Source organism: Ceratina calcarata, unplaced genomic scaffold (assembly GCF_001652005.2).
Source record: "Ceratina calcarata isolate Rehan_Ccalc_2016 unplaced genomic scaffold, ASM165200v1 scaffold72.2, whole genome shotgun sequence".
Classification (NCBI taxonomy): Eukaryota; Metazoa; Arthropoda; class Insecta; order Hymenoptera; family Apidae; genus Ceratina; species Ceratina calcarata.
Genome location: NW_017178472.1, coordinates 1858250 through 1873758, shown reverse-complemented (window position 1 = coordinate 1873758; position 15509 = coordinate 1858250). Strand labels below are relative to the sequence as shown.

At 40.2% G+C, this 15509-nt stretch overlaps 1 protein-coding gene across 17 annotated transcripts in view; it reads left to right on the top strand.

Annotated features, from left to right (window-relative positions):
• The first annotated feature begins 1149 nt into the window (after nucleotides 1–1149).
• Nucleotides 1150–15509, top strand: part of LOC108630345 (flocculation protein FLO11) — a 61862-nt gene continuing 47502 nt past the window's right edge. For 5 of the 17 annotated variants that reach the window (XM_026818018.1, XM_026818019.1, XM_026818029.1 and 2 more), the window contains exon 1: nucleotides 1151–1497. In XM_026818018.1, coding sequence (XP_026673819.1) covers nucleotides 1369–1497 — 129 coding nt within the window. In that variant the 5' untranslated portion in view covers nucleotides 1151–1368. Of the gene's footprint in view, nucleotides 1498–9449; nucleotides 9581–9636; nucleotides 11597–15509 lie in introns of those variants that run through there. The other 12 variants (XM_026818026.1, XM_026818021.1, XM_026818027.1 and 9 more) reach the window with 12 other exon arrangements.

The following is a 15509-nucleotide window of genomic DNA, read 5'->3' as shown; positions in this document are numbered from 1 at the left end:
AATTAAAAGCATCTGGGAGTAATGCCAGTTTTCAAATTACAAGACGGCGTAAATAGTGGGAACTTTTTCAAACAAGTATTAACCGTTAAAGTATCCGGTCGTTGAGATTCGGTAACGAAACCGGAAGTCGAATAAAAGCCAACTTTCGCTCTTCGTTTCAATTGCAGTTTTACTGTAGCGTGTGTCTTTATTTTTACGAAGCAGGATGTTTAGCATTGCCTGCTTCACCAATCATCATTTTTATTACATACGTTATACGAAATCCTGCGAAATCGTAGCGTATCTCGTAGTTAAATAATTTACCACTTTGTGGCGCTACCAAAGTCCAGGGCCGAGCATCTCTTTGGTATCCAACAAACAAGCAACCTGAATCGTTGTTTTTTCAGTTTTCTTTGATATTTTCAACTCGCGTGCGCATCGCGCGTTTTCCGAACAAAACACGAGTGGCCACTGCAATAAATCTATTAAAATACGTTGAACAATCGTCTGGTGAGATGATGAAACATTCAAAATTTCTAACTGTCACTGTAGATTGAATTGAAAAGATTCGTATCGGGCGGTAGTTACGTATATCGCCGTAATGGCCCTTTTACACTGCGTTTTCCGCTCCCATATTTCGCTCAGGGATGGTAAGCGGAATTCTGATTTCTAGTAGCGAAAAGACGGACAACCAATTCCGTAGTTAAAAATGCGAGGTATTGGCAATAGCGTGTAAAAGCTGGATGACGCGGGCCCGGTGTTTTGTGCATAAGTGAGAGTCAAGAGTACTGGTCAAACCCATGCTTGGGTGGAGAGCGGGGAAACTCAGATTTTTTTATGGTGGGAGAAACAAAGTTTTTCGCGCAGAAAAAGTGACGGTCTCGGCAGATGACCTTCTCCTGTGCGCAGAAAATATAAAATATAAAAATATATGTACATAGTGACGATGAATAATTTCGTCTATAAGCAACCACTCTTTCGCTCTCGACCCCAGCGGGTGTCTGACCTGTACTCTTGACTCTTGACTGCTGGCAACAAGATTCTGATAGCTGTTCCGGGCGGAATACGGGAGCGGAAAACGCAGTGCGAAAAGGCCATAAAGTCGGCAAAGCCTTAACGGAGGCGTGGCCTCGGACCTCGGGTAATCAGCTCAGGGTAGTCCAGTGTCCTTGCGCATACCCAGTAGCTATAACTAAGTACATACACATGCACTATCGCTCACGTGTGTATCGTATATACGGAGAGGAAGAGAGACGTTTCGAGCGTTATCAATCACTTTCGTCGGTGGACCGAACGGCGCATCTGTTCAACGCGACGTACATACGTCGACAGGTAGAGAACGACCCAATTTTCCGTGTGGAACCGCGACGGGTATTTCTTTAAACGGCGATGCCCGCGAACAAGGGGAACCTGTCGACGCCTCATAAAGACAAGCCGGGGAACGGTTGCAACGCGGGTGCCTCCAAAAAGAAGAAACGCTGCGCTGTTAAGCATAAAAGACATTGCAAGCAATATCTGGTGAGTGAGCGATAAACGAAATGTTAATTCCTTGACAAACGCGACGGCCATGTTGCTAGATGTCGAGTCGACCGTCCTCATTATTACATTATTTCCAGTATAGAGTTTCCTATATACATCACGATAGAGATCGTAAATAACATTTTAGAAAAAAAGTATTGTTTCAAATTAGTTTCTGATAGAAATTCCTTTTGTTTTGGACTCGCGAGGGTGAAATTGAAGTAGTAGTCGACAGAGGGTAGGTTATGTGGCGCGGATGTCTCAAGTCGAAACAAGTAGGGTTTGTTCACCTTTACTGATGCATGATTCAAATGTTATGTTATGGGTTGCAACGATCGATCGGTGGAAGCATGTTCCGGTGCCGGTCACGACGCAACTTTCATTATAAGTTTCTTTTTGTGATTTAATGAGTAATTCTCAGCGATGACGAAACGATTGAGCAATTTCTAGTATTCTATTATTCGCGAACTTGCGCGCGCGATATTTTAACATGCCACTACAAAATGTTATCTATTCGATGGTGTCGGGCGATATTTGGTGAACTCTCGTCTCGTACCGATTCGTCAATTTTCCATTATTTCCAGTATAGAGTTTCCTATATACATCACGATAGAGATCGTAAATAACATTTTAGAAAAAAAGTATTGTTTCAAATTAGTTTCTGATAGAAATTCCTTTTGTTTTGGACTCGCGAGGGTGAAATTGAAGTAGTAGTCGACAGAGGGTAGGTTATGTGGCGCGGATGTCTCAAGTCGAAACAAGTAGGGTTTGTTCACCTTTACTGATGCATGATTCAAATGTTATGTTATGGGTTGCAACGATCGATCGGTGGAAGCATGTTCCGGTGCCGGTCACGACGCAACTTTCATTATAAGTTTCTTTTTGTGATTTAATGAGTAATTCTCAGCGATGACGAAACGATTGAGCAATTTCTAGTATTCTATTATTCGCGAACTTGCGCGCGCGATATTTTAACATGCCACTACAAAATGTTATCTATTCGATGGTGTCGGGCGATATTTGGTGAACTCTCGTCTCGTACCGATTCGTCAATTTTCCTTTTCTGTCAACCTGATATTTTGTATATATATATATTTCTTATTACTGATAAAATTATTAATTGTTATCACTTTTTAATACTAGAATTAAACTGTTAATGTTATCTACGTAGACAAGTTCATACAACTTAAATTTTGGATATCCTATAAAAATTAGATCTAATGCCGTTTATTATCATCGCATTAATTTAATTAACCCGAATCGGTACGTGATAAAATTTTCACGAAATGAGAACGATAATTGCTATTTTTATCCACGTTTCCGGTTCGATCCGCCATCACGAGGGACCGCGAGTATGACAGTGAATAATCGAGAGTAAAACTTTTCAAAATTCTACTGTATAATATGACAATATATATAAAGACAACGTTTTTCAAAAAATAAATCAGTTGAATGTTTTATTTTTTTACGGGACCTGCATTTGAAAACCCCTTTTCCTGTCCTTTGAACGCCTCAGTAGATTTGTACCTCCAACCAGCACCAGTACAATTTGCTCCTTGACACGTTATACAAATTAGACACGTACCAAAGTTTGCGTGCCTCTATTGTTAAGTATGAAATACACCAACGGATTGGCATAGACTATACATGCTTAGTCCCACACGAACAGAGAAAGCGTATCAATTTTCCACTACAGAAGAAGGACGACACGAGATCGTCGAATTACAGTGGCTACAAAAGGTATTGACACGCTGCTGTATTCGTTTTGCCTGTTAAACATTGATCAACCCTTCTCTGCTATAAGTCTCTAGCCGTACGACGAAATATGAGATCATTAAAATCTAATATTTGCGAGAACTGATAATTATGATTATCGTACTTTCCGTAATCGTTAAGGTAAATTGAACGGAATCTGTACGAACGGACGGCACATATACAATAATATAGACTAGCGATAGGCCTGACGTGTATTAGCAACTTACGAAGACACGTATTGATTTCTAAGAATGCCAAGAAAAAGAGGTTGGTGCTGATTCGGCGAGAACAAAAGACGACACCAATTCCACTTCTGCAGTCCACTTGAACCACTTGCTATTATGTCTTGCCGGTGCAAAAGTTGGCAAAGCCGTATTGGCTTACCTATTTGACAAGAATCTGGGGGCACCTTCCTCATTTTTTTTTATAATTGTACTAAACAGCTTAAATAGAATACTAGTCAGAACGATTATCGATCGCAAATCAGAAACTTGTTATCTCTAACGTTCGTTAATCACGATTGATCACGAATGAAAGAACGGTCAAAAATAAATCAAAGCCTGAATATATTTTTTCGCGATTTCAGAATGATGCGTATCTATTGGGTACGACGTAATTCATGCAATTCGAGCAGGTGCTGTACGCGCGCGGCCGCAGCGAGCGGAAGCGGAAGTCGAGCGTAACTTATCGTGGCTACGGGTAGCACGGCGAGCTACGCGACATGTTCCACGTTTTATTGAACTTTGCATGACGATCCATCGTTTTTTTCAGTCTGTGATTGGCCCACCGATTAACACCGGAGTTAAACGCATTCGAGGTATTATAAACGGAACTGGCTGATAACACAAACTCATTTCGCGAATTTTCAAAATCATGTGAAATTATCACATGAACGAACCTTTGTGTCGATTGAATCGATGAATCTATTCCAAGCCGATTTCGCTGTTGAATCGTGTTAGAGCATGAGAATATCAATTAATTTTGGAGTGGTAATGCGTCTCGGTACGCGTTTATTACAGATGCTATTTACTTATATCAAACTTTGGGCATAAGGATAAACGAAAATTAAAGTAGTCATGTCGATATGAGTTAAAGTATGTACGTTCATTGTAAAACCGTGTGGTATAGCAATGACTCCCATAATTTGAAGAAGGGTTAATTAACCCACTTGCGGTTGGTTAGAGACGCCGCGTCGTCTCGAGGCTTGGCTCATTTTTAACGACCCGTGCTGATTGCCGCTCGGTGGTGGTGGAAATTAAATCGAGTCGGCGACGTCTGCTCTTTGTCAGATATCATAATGTCCCATGATTTCATTATTTCTCTAAGCGACGGTTGGAAATTTTCCACGGTAACGGAAAAGCTTCCTGGCCGCTTCCGGTAGCGCGACCGCCCCTTCCACCAATTAACCACGAAAATTAGGCCGGTTATACCTGCTTAGGATGTAAACAACAATGGCTAGACTGCACTCCACTGGTGCACCGTTTCTTTTTTTTTGTTACTAATTTCTTCTTCGGTGGATTTCTGCTGCATCGCCGAGAGCTCCAAGTATATCTTTTCTCGTTTTTCGGTGTAATTACAGTAATTAACTGCAATCAGCTGACTCTTCGCGTGACAATCAAACGGGCACGAAGATCGGGAACGTGTTACGTCATGCACGAACGACAATTCCTTTTTGTCTCACCACTATTTACGGGAACTGAATATCAAAGATGTAATTAAAGGACCTGTATATATGTACACACATCCGAAAATAATAGAAACAATCAATTTCATCGAAATACTTTATATCAACGTGAGGAGCTTGCTTTAGTGTTGAGTTTAAAGGGCATACTTAGAAACATCGAGAGAGAGGCTCGTACCCGCATACGTGATAGAGGCCCGTAACTTGTATCCCAGTTGCAAATACATATGTATGTATTAGTTCTATATGTATATGTAAAATTCAACGCTTTATCCTTTAGCTTGCACGCCACGCGATACGTTCACGTGGAATCATAAATATTTATCCGGCAGGTAAGTATAAATTTTGCGCGTCAGTTCTACGTGCAGTTTTTTACCGCGATCAAATATAGTGGAGTTTAGCTCACCGTTGATCCATTTTTTGTTGAATTTTTTTAATGCCGAATGCAAATCGAAGAAGGACAATACTGGCTTCTGTGAATTCTATGAAGCTTTCACGAAACTGGCGAAATTGCTAAGAATAACTAGTGCTATGATAACAGTGGTCTTGTTTCAAAGCGCCGCGGCCGCGACGAGGGCAAACGGTTACTTTACCGGGACTCTGTTCCCTTATCTATCTGTTCACTTTTTTCTTTTGTACTGAGAAACAAGGTGCTTGACGTGGTCATGGCCGAACCACGGCTTCGAATTAATTGTGGGCCAGACGTCTGAAGAGGACGACCAAACGATATAGTAAATACATGAACTGTGAGAGATTCGTCGGCCAATTACTGGACTTTGGATTGCTCGCACTCCTAGGTCTATGGATTCCGAATTAGGAGGATGGTTTCCTCGAATTATCCAATTCAAATCCTTTCATCGTGGGACAGATGCACTCCTATACAAACCGGAACAGGCAGAGCTGGCAATTAAAGTAATTCGCTTAAGCGAACACTAGGATTTCTCCCCAATCGATTCCACGAAGTGTTAACCCTTCATCGGTCTTTCGTACCGAACTGTCTGTGTAGGTCTTGCGCCAGGATAAAGGATACGCTTCCTTCGACGCTTATGTAGGACATTTCCATTTCTATTGAACGGCACGAATGCATCGCTGCGGATAAGGGGCGATCTTTCGACGGTTTTCTGATCTAATGTCATTGATATTCATGATCTCGACTCTCAAACGATTCTTCATTTTTGCTTGCGTTCAACTGTACGGAAGGTAGATTCGAAATTATTTAGGTCGCTGTTATGTTATTTAATGCACGCTGAAGAATAATGACGTCTGGCATTCGTATTAGTTATTGTGCCTTTTAGTTATTCATTCATATAATAAATTATAAACTACTACGAAAAGTATTAAATCATACTTTAGTAATTTTAATTGTATTGTTTCCTTAACTAAAAATCGTTAAATGATATTGACAAGCACAGTAACTGATATAAATATCCTATCAGTGGAATAATGAAGTTCGGGTCGATGAGAACGTACTAGTTGTGAATAGTTAGTATGCGTATCTCTTCCATCGACAAAAATATGTGTTCCAGGGCTAAATATGATATGTGTGGGCATTACACAGAGTTACGTAACGATCGTCCGTCCGCATGATATTTCGAATCGTATACCTTTTTATTGCACCTTGTTGTTTTGATCAGAACTTCTTTACGGCTTAGAATTACGTGGTCACTGATTGATGATGGAACTTCACCGACAGTTCTGGATTGATTTATCTTCATCAAAAAAGAATAGGGAAAGCAGAAAAACATTCACGAGGATTTTCAAGAACAATCGTTTATTGATTTTTATGCAAGTTCAATTGTCTTAAGTGTCATATCTATTTTTACAGACTCCACCATTCCTTCGATATTTTACATATTTATTCATATTATATCTATTTTGTGCAATTCTGCACTTCTAAATATTTTATGAATGCATAGACACCCGCAATCTATCGATCATACTCAGGCATCTTCTGTACTTCCTTTTACAATTCAATTTCCGTCTTCGAATAATATTTCACAGGACTCCTGTACGTGATTCTTTGATTCTCCATGTCAATTTTAGGCATTTTATTTTCTTATCACATATCAATATCGGTGTACATGAATTTTAAACAGGAATAAGTAGAGTCGATTTCTTTACTTCGGGTAAAAGGTGTGCCAAACTTTTTAATTGTTTATTTCTTCACGATTTCGCTCCCTTAACGTCTTGTCAATTTGATACACGAGGAATAGATTTAATTGAGAAAATGATAAACAGAGGAGAGCTAAAATTGCAATTGATCCATCTAGTAACCAACCAAAAAAAGCAAAAACCCAAAAGAGTTCTTGCGCCATATCGGTTGGCTAGAGCACAGTGGCATGCACAGGCGAACGTAATATCGAAAACTATCCGCGGGACTCTTCCAAGCGTATTTTGTGCCCCTTTCAATTCGCGCATCGGCCGAACCGTTATTCGTCTGTTCGTAAAAAATCAACGTGTCTATGTGTCTGCATCTCGTGACCCATAAAATCGTTCGCCACCCTTCGCAAAATTTCGATCTGTGGGTACGCTGTATTTTCTAACATCACCCATTTAAATCATAAAAATTACAATCAAAGATCCTCATATTCAAGTTATTCCTCTAGCCCTGTATGTATTTTAAACAGGGAAATTATAATTCAGATATAAATGCATAGCAGATGTAGATACCCAGAGATTGGCTGAGCAAACGCGATTAAAGTTTGAAACTCAACCCTTGAATTGTAAATTTATGTCCGGAATAGTTTACGTAATTCACGTACATTATTTCATACTATTTATAATACAATGTATTTCAACGAATCATCTATCAAAATTATTGTGTTAATCCTAATTTAGGAACTTTCCTAGATTATTTTAAGAATTATCACTCACAAAAAATGAATCATCTTTACAATTCGAAGGTTAATTTAACAAAGATAAAGTAGAAACATTACATTAAATTCGATAAAAAAACTGTACAACCTCGATAAGTTTTACAAATGTGCACAAGAGGGATGAAGATCAAAGTTTGAAACGCCGCAAAACGCGCCTATAGCCGCATCCGCAGGAAGGTTAGCAGCGTCGCGACGTTGGCTCGACACAGCGGCGCCGGCGAACGCGAACGGGCTTCGACTGAAGGGGGCGAAGTAACGGGGGCGAGTGAGACGCACGATCAACTCGCGCCCTACCCGTTGCCGTTGCAACCACCCCGTCAAAAGAGGGTTGGACCGTCGCCGTCATAGTCGCCGAGGTAAGAAGAAAAACGAGAAAATCACGCGCGCACACGCGCCGCCGAATGCCGACGGTAGCCGGGATAAGGCGGTAGAAATTTTACGCAAATATGTTCTGCGAGAACTCGCTTTCTTCTTCTATCGCATCTAACCGGAAGGAATATCGACAGATACGAGCTTTGACCGACGGCCGTTATCGTTATTTCTATTATACACTCTTCTCCCGATCACTTCTGTCAATTTTCAGGATTTTACATTGGCAGATAAATCTCTTGACGAACCGATCACTTCTGCATCGCCATTTTATATAACTATCAAATTGATTTCATGAATTTCATTGGCACATATGTTTTATCAGTTGCTATATACATACATTCGGAAATGATTTCGTTATTTCAGATGTATTACAGATTATTGAAGATATATTATTATAATAGAAAAAGAATTAAAAAACAAGTACAATACAGTAGATTACAACTAAGGTCTACTTGTACATTACAAGCCTGGGGAACAAATTTTGTAAAGAAAACGCAGAAAACAATAGGTAAGAATATACCAAAAACAAGACTGGTGGCGGGAAATGAAAAGTACTTAGGAAAACGGAGAGGAAAATGGAATAGCTTGTTTGTGCGGGTGAAGAGATGAAAGAAGAAATAATCGCGCGAAGGAGGAATTCAGAAAGGAAGATTGCGCGTGCGAAGGGATGGACGAAATGGAAAAGAAAAAGAGAAAGAGAGAGAGGATTGCCCTGAACGATTGATATTCCTTCTCGATTGAAGAGAATAGAAGAGAAGAAACACGCAATGGGAAAGAAAATGAGAACAATTGAACACGAAGTTAAATCGTATAGAAGAATATTAACGAAAATAATCGAATAGCAAAAAAGAATGAAAAAGACCACTAAAAATGACTGTACCGTGCATAGCGCAGAGCGAGAGAAGACTGACATGAGTTGGATAGAGAAAGAGAGGAATGATTTATGCGGTGCTCGCAAGATAGTTAAATAAATTTATTGAATTAAATGTGTAGCCTGCGTGTTCAGGGAAGTCGAAGTCCAATTGTAAGGTGTAATGAAGCCGATCGTGAAGGAAACGAAGAAGATGGAAAAAGGGGGAAATCCAGCAGGAATGACTATGTCGACTCTGACTATGCGAGGAGGACAGAGCTAGAGAGAGAGAAGGAGGAAGGAAAGGGAGAGGAGAACAGGGAGTAACGTTGCGGACTATCGACCCGATCTGGTCGGGGCGCCTGCGCTTTGGCAACCCCTTCTACCGTCGAGACGTCTTGCCGGCGACGCGGCGCTCTACGCAACGTCGTCGGTGCGATCGGTGCGACGGTGGGACCAGTGCCTCTCACGATTCCGTTCTCGCTCTGCCCTCCGTCTCGTCATTCCGTTCGTATAACGCGTCCGAGTGTTAACCATCGTCGCATTACAGTACATACATACGTTAAATAGATATACATATATGTATATATACATATATACATATATACACGCACGAACACACGCATAGATACATACACGCGTACACATATATACGTATCTTTCCCCTCCTCTCTTTCTCTCTCTCTCTCTCTAATTTTTATTTCTCCTCCGATGGTCGACTGGATTTTCAACCGATCGCAAAGCATTTCGCCGGTTGCTCTATCGAAGAGAAATATTACACCGGATAGAAGAGTGCACAGGCGAATATCGCATGTACATATAACACATATATAGAGAGAGGGGAAGAACCGAAAGTCATACACCGGTACGTGGTCTAACCGAACGAGTTACACTCTTCAATTGTAGTTTTGTCTTTCCGTGTGCGGCGTGTATTCGCGTTGAATCAAACGGGCAAATCCTGTTACATATTCCACACCAAGGCCGTCTCTCTTTTGCTCTCGTTACACGACGGGATACACGCGCGCGCACGTTACAAGTACGTGAGCACGCACGCGAAAAGATTGCTTCCGGATGCGGTGAATTTCCAATGACCACGTCGGAGAAGATCGACGATCGAAAAGCGCCGGAACGCTGCTACAGTTTGATACTTTTTAACAGAAATCATATCCTGAGAGGAAGAGAAAGAGAGAGTGGTGAAAGTTTTGGAAGAAAAAGAAAGAACAGGGAATACGTTGGTCGACGGGAAGGAAGCGGAAAATCCTAACGACGGAGACGATGGAGTGGTAGGCCTCGGACACGGCCCACCCCTTCTTTCTTGCTTCCCGGTTTCTCCTATTGTCTATTCCTTCTTTCGTTCTCGATTTTGTTCGAACAACTTAATTTCACCGGTACGTACCGGTTGCACTAATCAACGATACGTACGACGACAGTTGGATAGAGTTACACGCGATTCCCTTCTTCTGTCACGCCATTCAATTCCTTCCTTTTTTAATTCAATTACGTATGTGAAACCATTCGCTTCGAACGACCTTTTAAGACCGATATTTGCTGCCAATCTTACTTACGTTCTTTTTTCAGTTTAATTATCATAAATGATCCCTCTGTGCTAGGCGCCAGTAAGACTAGGCTATCAGATTGTGTAACAAGTTTGTTCCCTAAAAGAGTAGCTACCAAATGCTAATTGTTTTTATGTAAAATGTGCTCCGACATATGATCGTCTGTATAAAATTGGTCACGGGTTTAAGTAGCACTTAAATTCGCAATAACTTATTAAAAAAAGGAATAAACTTCGCAATCTACTGGAATAAAGTGAGATCTAATAGTTTAACACCTGAAACATTATTGATTGGACAGACGATGTAGACAATTAATGTTCAGTTCGATTGTGATTTTACTTTAACTAGCCCTAGTGCAGAAGGGTTAAAGTTTCGTTAAAGTCTTAACACATACGCATGTTCAATCCCTTTCTTCTTCTCTGCTCATTTCCATCTGTCTGGATACTCATTAACGTTTAATTCTCCTCTCTCTTTCTTTCTCGTTCTTTCGTTACTCCGTTCCACGTTCAACGCGTTCACACATCTATTCCCTATTATCTTCGTGCACGCACATTTATATTCTCACGCACGTATACACACGTATCTCTAACGCATACAGAAAGAGACGGGAATCATAAGTGCCGGACGTCCGACCACTGTTCGCCTTGAATTCTACTTACACCTCGAAGGTGGCAAGAAAGAGTAAAGAAGGTGTAAAATCGACGGGAGAAAGAAGAAGCGGTAGTGATCGAAGGAGGAGGTGGTGGTAGAAGGTAGTTGTGGTTCGAGAGAAGTAAAGGAAAGAGAAGGAAGTGAAGCAAGTGTAGCCGCATTATCGTCGCCGAGGAGCCACGTCCTCGACAGGAGGAGATCAAACCTGGCCTGACGACCATTTCCGTCGTCGAAACGGCCCCGTCGCTCGCAAAGCGACTGTGTGTCACTACTGTTCCACTGCCCTACACACCGCGGCCTCATGATTGGTTCATTCTGGAACCTCTGCCGTGCGTGCCCTTCAATGCCGATTGACAAGGTGAGACAGATATCCCCCTGGCATTTCGTCATTCATTTCATCAACTTTCAGACAACTTCTTTGAGTTGTCATTCAACTGCAGGTCGCTGCATGTAGTTTAAAACTACGCAGGGTACATGTTAGGCAGTAAAACCCATAATTTTCTAAGTCACTTTTCGACCAACTTCAGTGCTTTCTTGAACATCAAATGCTAATATGTTCAGAGAAAACATGAAGTGAGTGCTAATCCATGTCCCTTGCAAATTGATAATAGCACAATGTAGGCATGTCAATAGAACAGTTGCACCATTTCCGGATCCTTGTGACTTACATCTCTATGACTTAAACTGCCTCATGTAATAGTGTCGAGACTTCTGGGTTGTAAAGTCGGAAAAGCGTAATAGCGTCAGACAAATTAATGTGGATCGATTGACTGATATCTTAACGTCAAAACGAAGTACCTCGAGACAAAACAAGGAAATTATAAGATCATGTGTCTTCGCAATGTATTTGTATTGTTCCTAAATGTCATCGACGTTATACTATTTCTCTATTAGAATGCGAAACTGTTTTGAGATAAGAAAAGGAAATCCCTGCTGGAAGCGTTTCCGATAGCATCTATAAATGGTATTGATGTACAACAGAGCAAAGTTTGGCTGCTTCTCCCCCGAGAACGTTCCCGATAATGCCACTGCGATGCTACTTTCTCTGGTAGATTTGTAGAATATATCTCCCTGGATCCAAGTAGCTGAATAATCTAGTCATGAAAGAATATGTAAGTCGTCAAGGGTATTACCGATGAAAATATTCAATCGCGCGACAGAGAAAGAGAGAATATCGTTAAGAAGTACAAGGTTGAGTTTTCCTCGTGATCGGCCGGAAAGTAAGTGCTCCTCTTCTTTCGTTCGATTCTCACGAAATTCAGATTCTCGCCAAGCTGTATAGGTTTATCTCTGGGACGACTGATATCTGTATATCGGAATCTCAATGTAAGTACGGCAGAGATTTAGCCGAGCGGGATGGATCCGGCATGGGGCGGCGTTGCTTGATGAGAGGGAGAGGGAAAAGTTTGACTAGCACTCGAGCCTGACAATCTATTGTCTTCCTAATCGAGACAGTCTAAGGCTCCTAGACGATTTACTTTTTACTCTAACTCGATCCTTAAAATACACAGAATCATTTGCAATGCAAATGAGTATTTACCGGGTTACCATCGTTGTCGTCATCGACACGAATAGATCACGTTCTTGATGCATTTGCAGTAAAGTTTGACAAGATATAAAGAATGCATGTAACATGCAAGAATATGCATGATGTGCACACATAAGTGTATATAATAATTTTTGGAAGAATAAAAATATTTTGATTTATATTTCATTTTTCAAATTGATATGAGTGAAGTTTTGTTTCGCATGAAAATACGTAGTCTAGTCATAAAATATCGAACAGGAAAGTAAGCAGTAAACCTCTCGTGCATCATCGATTCGTCCATACTCGTCTCACTGTTTTCTACCATTGCTCTACTAGACTGGTCAATTTTATCTATTAATCTTTCCATCGTTTCGTCGAGGTTCTACGCGGTATTTCCGTCCATGGAACGTGTCGCTTTACAGCGTCATCGATCGAAAAAGACGAACTTCCCTTGTTCGCCCACACCCGAGACAACACGTGTTTCCGCAACACGGTACGCGTTATCATTCTCGATAGTCCCGGCGTTATTGGTTGATCGTCGCCAGTCTCGTTACGGCTATAGGTTGTTTCAGAAGCATCAGTGTTTATCCTACAAACTTGAACAGGTTCCACGACTGTCGCACAACCTTTGATGTGCTTAAAATAATAAAGCTATTTAATCATTTGATAGTATAATACATTATTTGAATGAAATACATGATTCTGGTGTGTTTAGGGAAAACAATCTTGCACGTTTCTGCCTAATACTTGCACGCTAGACAGGCCCGATTTCTCTACATATCCAAGTTTCTTGGTTGTTGCTGTTGATGGAACCGACCGGATGCTTGGAAATCGCGAATGGACATTCGATAAGTAATACGTATTATCGGTCGAAGGAACCAATCATCCGCGCGCACAATGTTAGGGAGTCGGACAATACAAAGTTGGACATTGATCAATGTTGGATGAGCCTGCACGGATATTATTTCGCGAATCTCCCTCGTTCCTTCTTAAATTCCGCAATATCGTTCGATTACTAATAACGATAATGCCTCGAATTAAGTACTCGTTTAATTACCGTCTCAAGTTCGCTTAAATTCGAACGATATAGTGGACATTTCTGTCTACAATTTTGTCAGAAGCTTTTGCTGGTATCGTTAAAGGTAAAAATCTGGCATCATTAAACTATATACATTGCGTAAATATCAAGTTTCAATATATGCAATCTATAATATATGGAAATACAGGCTGTATTAAATCTATTTACTAAGTTAGTTATATGTTAATCTGATTGGATATGAAACAGGGTACAAAACATGGGAATTTATCACTAGCTCTATAGCTGATTAAAAATATATCTTTCATAAAAATCCTTGGTTCACCAGTTACCATGCCAATTACACAAAATCGAATCTTGTACTGCACGGATCGTTTACGGCTAAAAGCAGGCGTGGTTTCTTACTTCGTTACGTCGAGGTTCTCCGACTTTTCAGAATTTCTCTTTTATTATCCTTAGCGGGCAATAAAAATGACAATCCCTCGCGATACTACGTGACGTGGATACTCGACCTTCACGCTTCCTAGATTAAATCGGACACGGAAGGGTAGAACAACTGTTCGCAGTGCGGTTTACTTCAAGACACGGCTCATAAATTTCTAAATCGAGGAACCGGCGCGGCGTGGTATTCTTTGACTTCTATTCGAGTCGCTTATCGTGTTCCTTTATAAGAACAAGCACCGGGTAATCAGGAAATATAATTTTTATTGCATTAGCTACTTGTGTTTAGTCTTTCATTAGTTGAAGCGATCACTCATTATAAATTTTAGTGTATCGTGAATGATTACTATTACAATTGAGCTGTGCCAGTAGACATATCATTTTATAGGCTTGTGGCTTACATTTGACTTTAAAACTTAAAATTGAATTTAGTATTCTATTCATGAATATTGAATGATCCTTTTACCGGCCACCACGGAATGATCTAATAAGAGTCGAGGGACAGATCAATTTAATTAAAATTGAAAAAAGTAGGGAATGGAAGGGAGAAGACGGTGAAGTGATTCCACCGACGCGACGATCCCTGATTGTATGACCTGAGGCGAAGTCATTGTCGATCTTTATACATATATACTTTCCCTTCTTAATCATCGGCAGCCGCTATCCTTCTTCCGAATGCAACAAGTATATTCTTAATTAAGGTGCATTTTTTAATTTATTTAAATCTCTTTCGCGATGGAAGAAAACAGGGATGATTAATGGCCCATAAACGAGAAGCGTGTTCCATAATTATACATCTCATTAGATTATAATCGGTTGCGAGAATAAGTAGACAAGCCGCCAGTATCTCTTATGAATGGTTTTCATCCGGAAATTAATCCTTATAATCCAAGCTTGTCGAGTAGCACTTCATTCAATAATTTGTACCAATATATCTCTTTCATTAATATTGTATTGAATTAATAAGTTTCTTCATTTTTTACATTTCTGAATGATTAAAGAAACGAAAACTGACATATTAAAAATGTTTACTCAAGAGTTTTCCGCATGAGTATTTGTAATTCCATGTATCATTAATAGATTTTTATGTAGACTAAGATTTTTGTACTTAGCAATCATATAGAAAGGAATTTCTTTTGCCCTTACAAAGTTATTTATACATTAATTTAAGTCCAGTCTCTCAAATGACAAATCATTTTATAAGACTTTTTAGAAACAGTAAATATTACATTTCTTATGACGACAGATCTTATTAGTATACGTCTC